The sequence below is a fragment of the Hibiscus syriacus genome, unplaced genomic scaffold (assembly GCF_006381635.1).
Source record: "Hibiscus syriacus cultivar Baekdansim isolate YM2019G1 unplaced genomic scaffold, ASM638163v2 tig00110556_pilon, whole genome shotgun sequence".
Classification (NCBI taxonomy): Eukaryota; Viridiplantae; Streptophyta; class Magnoliopsida; order Malvales; family Malvaceae; genus Hibiscus; species Hibiscus syriacus.
The window spans coordinates 3,080,557-3,093,736 of NW_024062779.1; the positions used below are offsets into that span (position 1 = coordinate 3,080,557).

Genomic DNA, 13,180 nt, shown 5'->3' on the forward strand with positions numbered 1-13,180 from the left:
CATCTTCTTCTTCTCCCTCATCAACTTCCGCCATAGCAGCTTCCACCTCGGCAGCTTTGATGTGGTCGTCACGAATACATTGATCGAAAGCATCCGGTCATAGCGGTTACTTCTCCATCTCAACTCCTGGATGCCTGAGCTGCAATGCTTGCTAACTTCCATGGTGGGGGTTCTGCTTTTTCAAGCCTTGTTCAGGCAGGAAGGTAAAAGCACCTATGGATTAATGCATTAGGACTAGGGTACTACTTATATACACGATGCTTCTCAAGTCCAAACCTATGATGCGCTAATAATAGGATAGGATTCATTTATGTTTCAAAAGATAAACCAAAATATCAGGCTTAATTTGACTTTGCAATATTTGATCCTGAAATTATGCTGCATGTGATGGTAGGCTTATTAATGTTCCCTTTGTCTATAATTATTGATTTATACGGAGCGGCCTTTTCCTTTTCCTTTTATGTGCCGGAGGGCCCCAATTAAATGTCTCATGGTCATGGGCTATGGTACTCAGATTATTTTAAAAATTTTGTGTACGAAAATAAATAATTTAAAATTCGATTAAATATATTAAAAAAATCAAACGACATATCTGTAACGGAATACATTATGTAACTCGAAGGATGCTCTCCAATTAAAATTAAAGGAATGTGATGTGATCGTGATCAAAATACAGTTTGATAATCCTTTTCATTGCTTGACATGTGATCATTTTAGTAATAAAAAAGTGAGCTCAACACTTGATTAATTTTTTTATGAGATTATATCTTATAGTATTGATGTTATATAGTTTATGATGCAACGCAAGAAAAAGGAAATTCAGTGAAAATCTACTCTTTTTTTGAAACATATTGATAAATTCGTCTATATTATTTAATATCATGAAATGCTTTACAAAATCCTGTTTCAAGATCTATATGCAAATATGGTTCTGGGACACTCGTGAATCTTTCAGCTTTCACACGTCTCTTGCGATCCAATCCAACTCAACCCAATGCATTTGCGTTGGCATCATCGCTTCCAACTTCATTTCTAGAAATACGAAAACAAACGGAGCACGACATCAAAATTTTCCAGAAATAAACAGCCTGTAAACCACCCTAATTCTGGTGCTTCATTAGTTTCTTTCGTTTTCAGAATAAAATCAATTATGAATTCGTTTAGTTCTGTCTATACCTGTGGGTAACAGTTTTGACGAATAACGGTCTGATTAATTGTGTGTACCACGATCTCGCACAAGACTTTTGCCTGTTGAATATTACACAATAAAAAGAATGTAAAGACTAAAATTATAAAACCGGAAGAAATGGTATTTCTCGTTGTATAACATTAATGCTTGATGACCACTCCCATTCCATCGTATTTCTCAAAACAGGGGGTTAATTTGACGAGCTTAAGCAACAATTTCATCATTTTGTTCAGTCAAATGATAAGTTGGTATGGATCAACCTCAATGGTTTGTTGCTTAACCATTTTTTTCCCTTCCAATAAATCATATTGTGTCAATCCACATCACACCCAAACATGAAGGAAGACAAACCTTAAAGCTTAATTTACCCAAAAATGATAAGGACCTAAAAATGAATTTAAAAAAATTGGGGGGGAAGACTTAAAAAGTTTGTGGGAGGGTCGAGGGGTATTAACTAAAAAGAAAAAAGGAAGGAGTAGCTTTTTTACCTTCAAAGGGAACTTAAATAATGACAGACCGAGCGAGCCGGTGACTTCCGTAACAGTATCAAACGGGACAGTTCCTTTGGCAAAATCCTCCAGCAAATACACAACATCCGACAACACCTCTACCCCCTTAAGCTCAAGCCGGGTCTCCACGTAAGAGGACCCCATCGCCCTCACATGACCATGCTCCCACGTCACGTGTCCCAGCATCTTACCTCTGTACCCGACGGCGACATCCAAGCTGGTGACGTCCATGGAGTACACGTCGGAATTCCTCACTTTCAACGTAATCAGCATAGATACATCCAACGAAATGATGGGTACGGTATGGATTTTCATGTGTTTCACGTGCATCCTTACGATTTTAATGGTTGGATCGGTGGGCCAGAAAATGTACACCAAGGTAACCAACAAGACCAAGGAAGCCGTGCCGGTGCATAGTCTCCGACAGCCGTACCAGCAGAGCCGTCCTCCCGTGGAGTAGTAGCGCAAAACGACGTGGCTCTCATCAGGAGATTGAGGTGATAAAGCAGTGTAATAGTGGGATGGCGACGGTGGTTCTTGTGGCGGTGATGGTTGTTCGAGTTTTGAGAGAGTCATTTGGCTTTGGCCTTGTGTGTTTGAGGTTTTCTTTGGACCAGCTGGGAGTGAGTGTTTATTGGGCAATTTTACCCAAATAACACCTAACAAAGAAATATTACATGTCAGGCACAATTTCTCCAAATATTACCGATATAACATCTTTTCTGAAAAAGTACAGATCATGAAGCACACCTTTGCGGGGTTTTGTTCAAACTGGTGCCACGGTGGAAAAGCGTGGATCATGAAGCACGCCTTCGCGGGGTTCTTTCAAAGCTGGCGCCATGTAGTAAAGTCACGGATCATGAAGCGCGCATTCGTTGGGAAATCTGACACGTGCGTGCAAGGCGCGGATCACGAGGCACGTCTTCCATTATTCACTTTAAATTATTGTGCACTCCATTATTACATGAGCCTTAACTCTCTCAGTTATACACCCATCACCCTCCCCTATAAATACCCCCGAATACAAACATCAAACCACACCAAAATTACTTTCACATTATTACTTCTATCAAGCTAAGTAGATTTTGTTATAGTTTTTAGAATGTAAAATTATTTTTTATTATATTATATTTATTTTATATTTAATTATTTGATCAAATATTATTGTACTGATTATTTTGTATTATTTTTTGCAGTTTAAAATTGAAGGTGAAATCATATCTCGAGACATTTTGCCGATACGGTAACAATATTAAATTATGTTATTTAAATTATTGTGATTTTTAGCATTATTTTATATTTTAATTCGTATATTATTTATTTAATTAGATATATTTCAAATATTATTTTTGGAGAGACTCTCAATCTTTCAAACTCTCAAAGTTTCAAAATAAGGTGTATTTCATCTATTGTTTACTATGATGGAGAAATTCAGGAAGATGAAACCAACGTTGTCTTCACATCAAATCATTCAGTCAGAATATCCTTCAAGAGAAACATCACTCTTGAGGAGATGTTCACTAAAATTTTAAGGAAGGTTCATGTTGGAAGTACTAGAAGACTATCCTCATTTCCATACAGATTTCCAACTACACTATTTACGTTAACTTATACAACGTTCGAACTCTCCAACGATGACGATGTTGCTATGATGGTTGATGTTCAAAATCAAAATTAAGACGCTGATACACAAACGTATGCCACATTTGTTGAAGTGTTTGTTGTTCGTGGTATGTTATTATGCTCTCACTATGGGTTGACTCAACAAGCTGATCAAGTTGACAGATCGACTCAAGTTATGTGTAATGATTTTAACCCGTTAATGGAAAACTCATATCCTGGTACCATCCCATCAAGTTCAACGAGGAGACATTCATCAACAACTTGTTACGATCTCCACCGAGGTGGCTCCACGAACAATCCGTATGACAACATCGCTTCCAGTTCAAAGGGGAATGCATTCATCTGTCAATTTCTTTAAACTGAATATGGAGATGCCCTCGACACAACAATCTATTTAGTATCCATTTGACATGATGGCTACAAGTTCCAGAGGGAAACATTCAACTGCGAGTTTTTTCGACCTCAATATGGAGATGTATGTGACACAACACTCAGTTCAAAACCCGTACAACACGATGCCTTCAAGTTTAAGGGGAAAACATTCAACTACCATCTTGTTAGACCTAAATATCTACATCACAGAAGAACCCTCATATCCACCAGAATAAACTCTTCGTGAGTCAGGTGCAGATGGTGCTGAGACTGGACTATTCGTTAAGCCAAAATCACCACAGTTTAACATGGACTCCGATGATGATGATGTAGATGAAGTTCCCAAAAATATGGTACAAGGAACATTCAACACATGTCTGAAGCTAACTATGACGCAATGTACAGGCTAAAATTTACGGATATGCCTAATATTGGTAACTACGGATTTAACTCATCAGTCAATGATGATGAATTATATATCGGAATGGAGATTCCATCCAAAGATGAAGCGACGATTGCAATTAAAAATTATAACATTCATAACTCTGTTCACTCCAGAGTCAACCGATCCACCATCGGAAAGTATGTATGTTATTGTGTCCAACATGATAACGGATGCAACTGGATGGTTCGTGTATCAAAGAGGAAGAGGAAAAATGACATATGAGAACTAACAATATACAAAGGTTCTCGTACATACTATGCTAGACGGATTAACCAGGACTATCCCAACTTGGACTCCGACATTATCTGTTAAGCCATCATGGCCATGGTCAAAGCAAGCTACCATATAGCTATTGCAATGCTGATTTCAGCTATACAATCTCAATATGAGCACACTGTCTCCTACATGAAAGCATGGAAGGTAAAGCAGAATGTCATTAAAAAACTTCACGGCGAATGTGATTCATCTTACATCGAACTACCAAGTTGGTTTAGGGTAGTGCGCATATTAAATCCTGGGACAGTAGTGGACTTCGAAACTTGCCATGCATACCACAATGATCGAGTGTTTCGCGATCGATGTCAATTCTACCAGTTTTTTTGGAATTACCTACAGTGCATTAATATTGTGAAATACTATAAGCATGTGATTTAAATTGATGTGACATTCTTGTATGGAAAATACAAGCAAGTTTTGTTATTGGCAGTTGTCTAAAATAATAATCACAACATTCTTCCAATTGTTTTTCCCTTGTTGAAGGAGAATATATAGATTTTTGGGCTTTTTCCTAAAAAACTTACGCTTACATGTTGTCACGAGAGAAAAAATATGTGTCATTTTATATCACGGAGTTGAGATCAAAGCAGCAATGGAGTCTTTGGGTCCAATGTGGTATGCACCCTATATCCAACATCGATAATGCATATGACATATTGCTACAAATTATAATGGAAACTTCAAGAATAATGGTTGCAATATGCAAGTCCGGACAAATATTTGAGCATGTTCCTCGGAATAGTCGTCGCCCAACTATAAAAAATTTCTATCCAACCATGATAACGGTATTCAACCACTATTGAAATTAGGCAGGACACCTCCAAGATACTCTCCTCACAAGGAATGTCAATCACCATCCGCCACACCAGAAATAACATGCCCATCTACCGGAAGCCCCAAATGTAATAAAACATCCTCTAGCGTAATAATACACTCCTCACACTGAAGATGGAATGTGTGTGTCTCTGGTCTCCACTTCTCAATCAGTGCAGAAATAAGGTTGGATTCAAGGTTATAGTGCCCTTCATATTTCACTATGTAACCAAATCCAACTTCAGCTAAATACGACCAGACAAGAATCGGTGTCTCTAATTTAGTGTTACAAATAAATGGATCTAATATATGATCATTCACCTAATTAAATAAATAGTATACAAATTAAAATAAAAACTAATACTAAAAAAATAAATGAATAAAACATTCACAGTAAATAAAATAATAAAATTTAAAATTATTATTGTATTAGCAAAATTACTCGATATATGATTCTCATCTAAATGTAGCAACCCACCTGCCATTTTATAACCGCAAAAAGTAATAAAAAAATGGTACAATAAATTATAATAACATAATAAACTATTAAATGATTATAATATAATTAAAAAATTTAGCTTCTAAAAACGATAAATATACTTACTTAAAACTTGATAGAACGATATATAGAAGTAAGAAATAGAGTGTTTTTTGTGTGATATGAGTGTTGAATGAGGAGATATTTATAGGGAAGGGGACGGGAGCTTGGGCGGTATTTAAGGCGGGACTGTTGGGATTTAAAGCAAAGGCATGTTTCATGATCCGCACTTTACCACCGTGGTGCCAACTCGGATAGAACCCCGCAAAGGCACATATTATGATCCGTGCTTTTCCACGTGGTGTCAGCTCGGACAAAATCCTGCGAAGCGTGCCTCATGATCCGCGTTTTGTAAGAAAGGGTGCTAGATCAATAATATTTGGAGAAAAGGTACCTGATAGATAATATTTAACTGTTAGGGTATTTTTGGGTAAAATTGCTTGTTTATTGAAGAAAGATAACCTAGTTTTTAGAGGAAGGTGGGTTTTTTGTTTGCTTCCACTCCAATCATTGATGGTTGCTTTAAATATGAAACATTTGTTTTATTGTTTATTTATTTATTCCTTTGTTTGTTTCTGGATAAATAATTATTAGTAAATTGAAAATAAAGAAAGATAATAATTATAGATAGAAGTGAAAAAATTATAATTAATAGATTAATGAATTATAATAGAATTATATGTAAATATCTTTAATTATAAATATATATATATATATATATATATATATATAGAATTTATAATCTTTAGAACTTTTAAATCTTATTTTTCCAATTTATTTTATCATAAAATAAATCACATCATAATTTTTTTTACTCTTGAAACACCGGTTTAATTTATTGAAACAAATAAAACATCAGCCACTAAAGTTGCACAAAAACTTTTTAAACAAGAATAAATGAAATTTAGATTATATATTTATATAATCATATAAAAAGAAAATTAATAATTATTTATATCATTAGTTTTGTAATTGTGTTTGATGCATGACTATAGAAAGGTTAATGAATGAATTTTTGGCTGATTATTTAAGTCACAGTTTCATTTAATTATAAGTTTTACATATTCTTTCCCTTACCGGCCCACTGCCTCGCTTTCATGTCTTGATTTTTCCAATGAAAGTGGAGATTAGGTTTAATGGATATAAAATATTAAAGTGTGATTTTAGTATAAATTCATTAATGTCTTTGTCAAAGTTTTGATATGATTTGGTTAAACTTTGTTTTCTTGTTGCAAACTAACACACGGATTAATGGCTATTGCCTTATGCACATCATATATGCCAAAAAAGTGGTACTCACTAAAGGCAACAATTTTTGGAATTTTAATGTTCATCCCTCTTGTAGTTGGAATTTAAGGCGTATTTTTAAACTTAGAACTAGGCTTCCTCCGTGTTGAGTGCTGGAACTATGAAAGTTTCTACAATTTGGGATGCACTTCGTGATAACAGACCCCAAGTCTACTGGCAGAAAATTATTTGGTTTCCTTTGCACATTCCTAAGCACAGCTTGATTTCTTGGATGGCATTACTTGATAGACTTCCAACAAAAGTGAGACTTCACCAAATGGGGATTATCAATGAATGCCATTGCTTATTTTGCAACGATCCTTGGGAAACAAGGGAGCACTTGTTCCTCCATTGTCATATGGCGCAGCAATTATGGAATTCTGTTTTCACTCACACTGGTCTTCAACTTTCCATAACTTCTTGGGATGTTTTTTTTGCATGGGCAAGCTCTACTTGGAAAGGTAAATCTTTGCTAACTTTGATCTTGAAGCTTGCTCTTAATTCCCTCATCTATGTCCTATGGGAAGAAAGAAACAGGAGGCTCTTTCAAGGTCAATGCAGAAACACTCGAGCTGTTTACTGTCATTAAGGATGTGGTGCGATTCCAGCTGAGGGATAGGAACATAAATAGAAATGATAGCACTAATTCTACCCTTTGTACACTTTGGAATATAAACTGCTCTTAATTCTTTTGTATGTAAATTTTTTTTGGTAAACAGAACACTGCTGGTTTTGTAGCAGTTTCTGTCCTGGTTGTGGAACTTGTTCTTTGGATAATGAAGCTGATTATTTATCCAAAAAAAAAAATTAGCTCCCGGAGGACTCAAATATAATAAGTACAATATTTAAAACAAATTTTGTAAGGACTGGCTCTTTTGTTTACGTTGTTTTTTATGCTTTAAATTTGTTGGGGGATTTTAAACCAATTATTGAGCCGAAAGTATTTATGTAACCTGTTAATCATGATTACTGAAATTCATCTTCCAAAAGTTCTAGTCATTCATTGAAAAGCAGCCAAAATCTGTGTATGTAATAAACAAGTAAATATATTAATATCATCATTTATACATGTATCCAAATCTATATGTACAAGCTTTCTTCTTTTTTGCTAATGACCGTGAAATGCATTTTTCATAACCAAATCTAGAGCTATACATGGTGATGAATGGATGGATGGAACAACAAATTCATTTCCTTTAATGCCTTCCAAATCTGAAACTTACTAGAAAGACTATCAGTGTATGGTAATATCTCCTAGTTTATACAGTGTATACACACACAGAGAGACACACATAGGTGTATATATAAATGTTCTTTTATTGCCTTCTTAGAGATGCAAAGTGAGCTGCCAAATCATCATAATCCGGTAGCTTGGGATGGACATGCCAGCAAGCATGTGTGGCTGAAATGATGAGGCTCTGGTATGCCTTCCTACTCTCTCGGTCGAACTAGTTGCTTCTTTGGAGAAACCATCAATTCTGGCCGGAAGAGCACTTGGGTCGGATTTAGTGCTTCGTACGCCTGGACCTTTATTCGAGTTGTCGGACTCTTGTCTTCCGGGAGGAGGTGCTAGACTTTGAGTTGTGTTATTGGATTCTTGTGTTCCGGGAGGAGGTACTAAACCTTTACTTGTGTTGTCAGATTCTTGTCTTCCGGGAGGAGGTGCTCGGAGTGCTGTCTTCCATTTGCTCAACCATTCGTAAGGTGATTTCTTCTTGCTGTAATGCAGCAAAAGCTCATCCATTTTCTTCTCTTCTTCATCCCTCTTATTACCGTCTTCCTTTTGTTTGGATGTCAAACTAATATTTGGAGTTCCATTTCCAAAACCAATTAAACCTCTCCATGCCGATATTGGTTTCAAAGGTATCCTCCTAATTGATATTGGTTCTGGCTTACTTTCTCCAAGAGAGTCATCCCATTTATTGTTTTTCACCTTAATAATATTATCACTCGGTGCCATAGGCTGCTCCATGATGTCATCTCCTTTGCCCTGTGATGGCCTTACATAGGGAGGAGGAATGAACCTGTAGTAAGAGGGCTTCCTGTTCTCTATACCATCCTCGGAAACACTTCCATCCGATGAACTAGTCTTTGGCATATCTTGATCAGTCACTTCACCTTCACTGCTGCTATTCATCTTTAACTTATCATCAGTATCCTCCGTTCTCCCACGAGAAGTGATGTCTGTTTCATTTCTTTTTGGACTCCTGGACTCGCGCACGTTACTAAGTCCATTGTCATTGTTGTGATCAGTTCTTCTCTCGAACGTATCATCCTTGTTTCTATGCAAATTGTATCTATCATCATCAGCAACACCTGGAGACTTGTGCTGGGCCTTGTTCTGCAAGAAAAGTCATATACAAATTAAACAAGTATTTTGTTACATCAAAAGGCAATGCATTCAAATTCAAAGTCGTCGTGCCACTCATGTTGCAACATGATGCAGTGTTTTACAAGGTCCTAGGCCGGAGGTTTACTCGCTCTAGTAGAGGTGGCTTAAACAGTTTCTGTTCCAAAGCCTTGGAATCCCATTCAATAGAAAACTCTTGAGCTATGTCATGCATTAATTTAAGCTTCATCTCCTTTGTGGGAGGCTCCACCTTTAGTTTCTGCACAAACTGTATGTAAGCAATTATCCTGATTAGCACGAGCAGAGATAATATTACTAAGAATAGAAGACCACAAATGACCTCGAGTTAACCATTTATTACCTCTTGATTCAAATAAGACTCTAGGGAGTTTCCATATTTCTCGGTAAATATGGTCCTGAGATCACGCAGTTCGGGCAAATCAGCAAATCTGCTGCAGCATATATTAGAGACTGTACAGCTTCTCTGCATTCCTCTGGGCATTCACTGTATTCAAAGAGAAAATATGGATCAAATGCAAGCATTTCCCCGCGCCATTATGCTTGAGGGTCGAAATGTGGACACGATATTTGATTTAAGCACTTGATAAGATATTAGTACCCCAATTAGGAATAGGCTACAGAATACTATAAATTCAAGCATCTCGACCTACCTCTGCTTTTGCATGACTGAGATATGCTTTGAGATGGAGTCACAGAACTGCTCTATGAGATCGTAACAAGCCGTTCTCCTTTGCTCCATCAGAAGACCTTCGGCCTGCATACATTGCTCAATTTGGATATATCAGCACTCAGATAAATGTCGATGCGCATGAAGAAATTATTAAATTCCAACTTAGTTGAACATTGAGCCAAGTAATTAAAGCCTACATTTAAATTGCTTGTAAATAGAGGTCTAACATGGTCTGCATATTAATCACACTAGTTGGTTCAAGTAGGGAACTATAGGTGTTTAAACCGCCTAATGCTCATTGAAAGCAAACAACAGCTATATAGACCCTCATTGCACATCAACCCTAATGAATGCCAGTACAAATACTGGTACTTTAGCAGCTCATGTCATAAAATTAATGCTGCCTTGTCCTCAAAGCATCATAATGACAACTGTGACCAGGAAAACATTCTGAACAGTCGTAATCTTCTGATGTTCAGTCGACATGCCCTTTTAAACCTCCGAACTAGAAACCAATATAGTAGTAGGCTAAAACAAATAACAACTTGAAGGCAACACAGACTAATAATGTTTTTTGTTGCAATTGCTGCATGGCATTAAGGAATCTAAGACCAATTAATAAAGTTGGCAACATATATGAACATCATAAGTAACAATAATGAAGCTGAAGTTTCAGGCTTTGTTACAAAAAGCTATCGCGTGAATGGTGAAACATTGAGCAAAAAAAGTAAAAGATGTAACTATAGTCGAAGTAATTACCCTGCTGTAAGCATTGTAATCGAGACCATTCATGAGAAGATCAGCCACGTCGTTCTTCAAAAACTTTTCCACCGCATTTCTTTTCTTCTTTATGGTCTCCAGTCTCATCTTAATCACCTTTATAGCCGATTTGCTAACCAAACAAAACATGAAAAAAATCCAACTAAAACGATAAACTAAATGTAACAAAGTATCAAAACTCCACGCAAATAATGAAAGAAGCAAGAAAAAAATTTGGGTTCTGTATGCCTAACCATTTTGTATAGAACTTCGGCTTAATCAACAAGTCAAACATCCTGAGAATCAAAATTGAAAGGTAGACAGCTTTCTCTCTTTTGGAGAATGAAACGGTGTGTTGAAAGAAGAGAAATATTTATGACCAGGTTTATAATAACATTGAACTTAAAGTTTGTTCTTCAAGCTACACCAGGAAGGTAGGAATCTGCATGTTAAAAACCCAAAGAAGCAAAGAAAAGAAGCTCTTTTTTAAATGCAAAAAGCAAAGTTTTAAGATAAAAATTTCCACGAAAGTTATTCAGTTAAAAGGAAAAGAAAGTGCCAGAAGATAATGAGACGGGAAAGCTATATTGGGTGTGTTTATAGCAAAGCAAAAGAAGCTGAAACGAAAGGAATATGAGAGGTTTTAACTATTAAAGAAGAGAATGGAAAATGCTCTGTTTAAAGAATCTGTAAAGAGGAAGGGATGGATACATGAACTCGCAGTATAACTAACTTAGACAGGAAAGAAATTATATGAAATTTCGGATTTAAACACACACAAAAAAACTAAAATTATTTAATGTTAAATGATTGAAAATTATATTTAAATTTTTACTATTTTTAGTTATCAAATATTAAAGTTAAAAGTTAAAATACTTTTATATCTTATATCTTTTTTCCATTTTTAATATTGTTTGAGTTTATTCAAATCTATATATTATTTATATTATTAATTAAGTTTATAATTAAATTGTTGTCATATAGTATTTGGACACTAATCCAATTGAAAATAATTTAAAAATATAATTCATATTGTTATAATATTTATATATAATTATAAAATAAATAATTAAATTATTGTTTTAAGAATTAAATAAATAATAATAATAGATTTATATTTAAATTCTTTATCATTTTTTTATTAAACTAAGATGATTATAAAGTAATATTTATTCTAAATACTCTCGACCATTTGATAATGAACGCTCAATCACACTGCTGCAGTCGCTGGTGCTCGAACACGTGACCTCTAAAAACAACGACTCCTTTAACCACTGAGATAAGATGGTTCGTGCCTTTATCATCTTTCTTATGTAATGATTGAATAAAAATGTATAAATATGTTCTCACTTCCGCATCATAAATGCGATCAAATTGGATACAGTCAATACTTTTGATTGAATTGATATGAAAAATAATTGTAACACGTTAATTTAACCTGATATTTTATGGAAAATATATGTTTTCTTTGAAAAAAATATAATATATATTAATTAATAATTCATTTGTAGTATGAAAATGCATTCTTATTATATTTGTTTTGTTTTTCTTAATCAAAATTAAGTTTTTTGGTTGGACACATCCTTAACGATGAGAAGGAGAAGGGAGACGTAGTCAATGCTGGACTTGCTTAAAGGACGCCTGCAAGGATGTTTGCCCATTAATATGGCAACTGACAAAAGTATGCAAACAAAATCAAAATATGAAACGAAAGCTATGGTTGATAGTGTCGTTAACAAATTAAACTTGTTTACATTTAATTTTATCTCCTCAATATAAGGTTTCCTTAACAAATTAGGGAATAAAAAAGGTGACAATTTGCCAATAAGTTTGCAATATTAACATCTACGTGTCAACATCTCATATTCTCAGTGCATATACCAAAAGAAAACAAGTCCAAGTCCAGATCATAACTCGGTGGAAAAACTGGGTTCCCAATGTCTTTGGATTTTAGGGCAAAGCTATTGTATGAATGGAAATATATGATTTTATGTCTAAAATTAATAAAACTAACTTATTCCTATCAAAATCCATTCATATGAACATAAATTATTTTTTTTTATATTTTAATAGTTTTTTTATTGCCCTCCAGTTCCAAGGCTTCGTCTTGATTAATCTGGACCGTCCCGGGTCACACTCCTGGCTTTGGTGGGTGAGTCTCCCAGCAAGGAGTTTCTACATATACAATGACTCGAACCTGAGACCTTACTTAAGCGATATCAGACTGCTTATTACTTGAATCAACACTGTTGGTTATATTTTAATAGTTTTTAAGATATTTTGAATTTATTATTGAAATTATTTATATTTTTTATTTTATCAAAAAAT

At 35.1% G+C, this 13,180-nt stretch overlaps 2 protein-coding genes and 1 pseudogene across 4 annotated transcripts; 1 reads left to right on the top strand and 2 right to left on the bottom strand.

Annotated features, from left to right (window-relative positions):
- Positions 1-843: 843 nt before the first annotated feature.
- LOC120131441 lies at positions 844-2,318 on the bottom strand. Of its 3 annotated transcripts, none has more exons than XM_039148430.1 (3): positions 1,678-2,318; positions 1,177-1,248; positions 844-1,088 (listed from the first exon to the last, which is right to left on the bottom strand). In XM_039148430.1, the coding sequence occupies exons 1-3, from the start codon at positions 2,272-2,274 to the stop codon at positions 987-989; spliced, it is 771 nt and encodes a 256-aa protein (XP_039004361.1). In that variant the 5' UTR covers positions 2,275-2,318; the 3' UTR covers positions 844-986. The 3 variants fall into 3 exon arrangements, with proteins under 3 accessions (XP_039004361.1, XP_039004362.1, XP_039004363.1); XM_039148431.1 differs by having other exon boundaries at positions 1,008-1,032; XM_039148432.1 differs by having other exon boundaries at positions 1,071-1,106.
- A 3,050-nt stretch (positions 2,319-5,368) lies between these two features.
- Positions 5,369-11,567, bottom strand: LOC120131644 (annotated as a pseudogene).
- LOC120131847 lies at positions 7,174-7,641 on the top strand. Its single transcript, XM_039148737.1, has one exon. The coding sequence runs from the start codon at positions 7,174-7,176 to the stop codon at positions 7,639-7,641; it is 468 nt and encodes a 155-aa protein (XP_039004668.1).
- Positions 11,568-13,180: the final 1,613 nt, after the last annotated feature.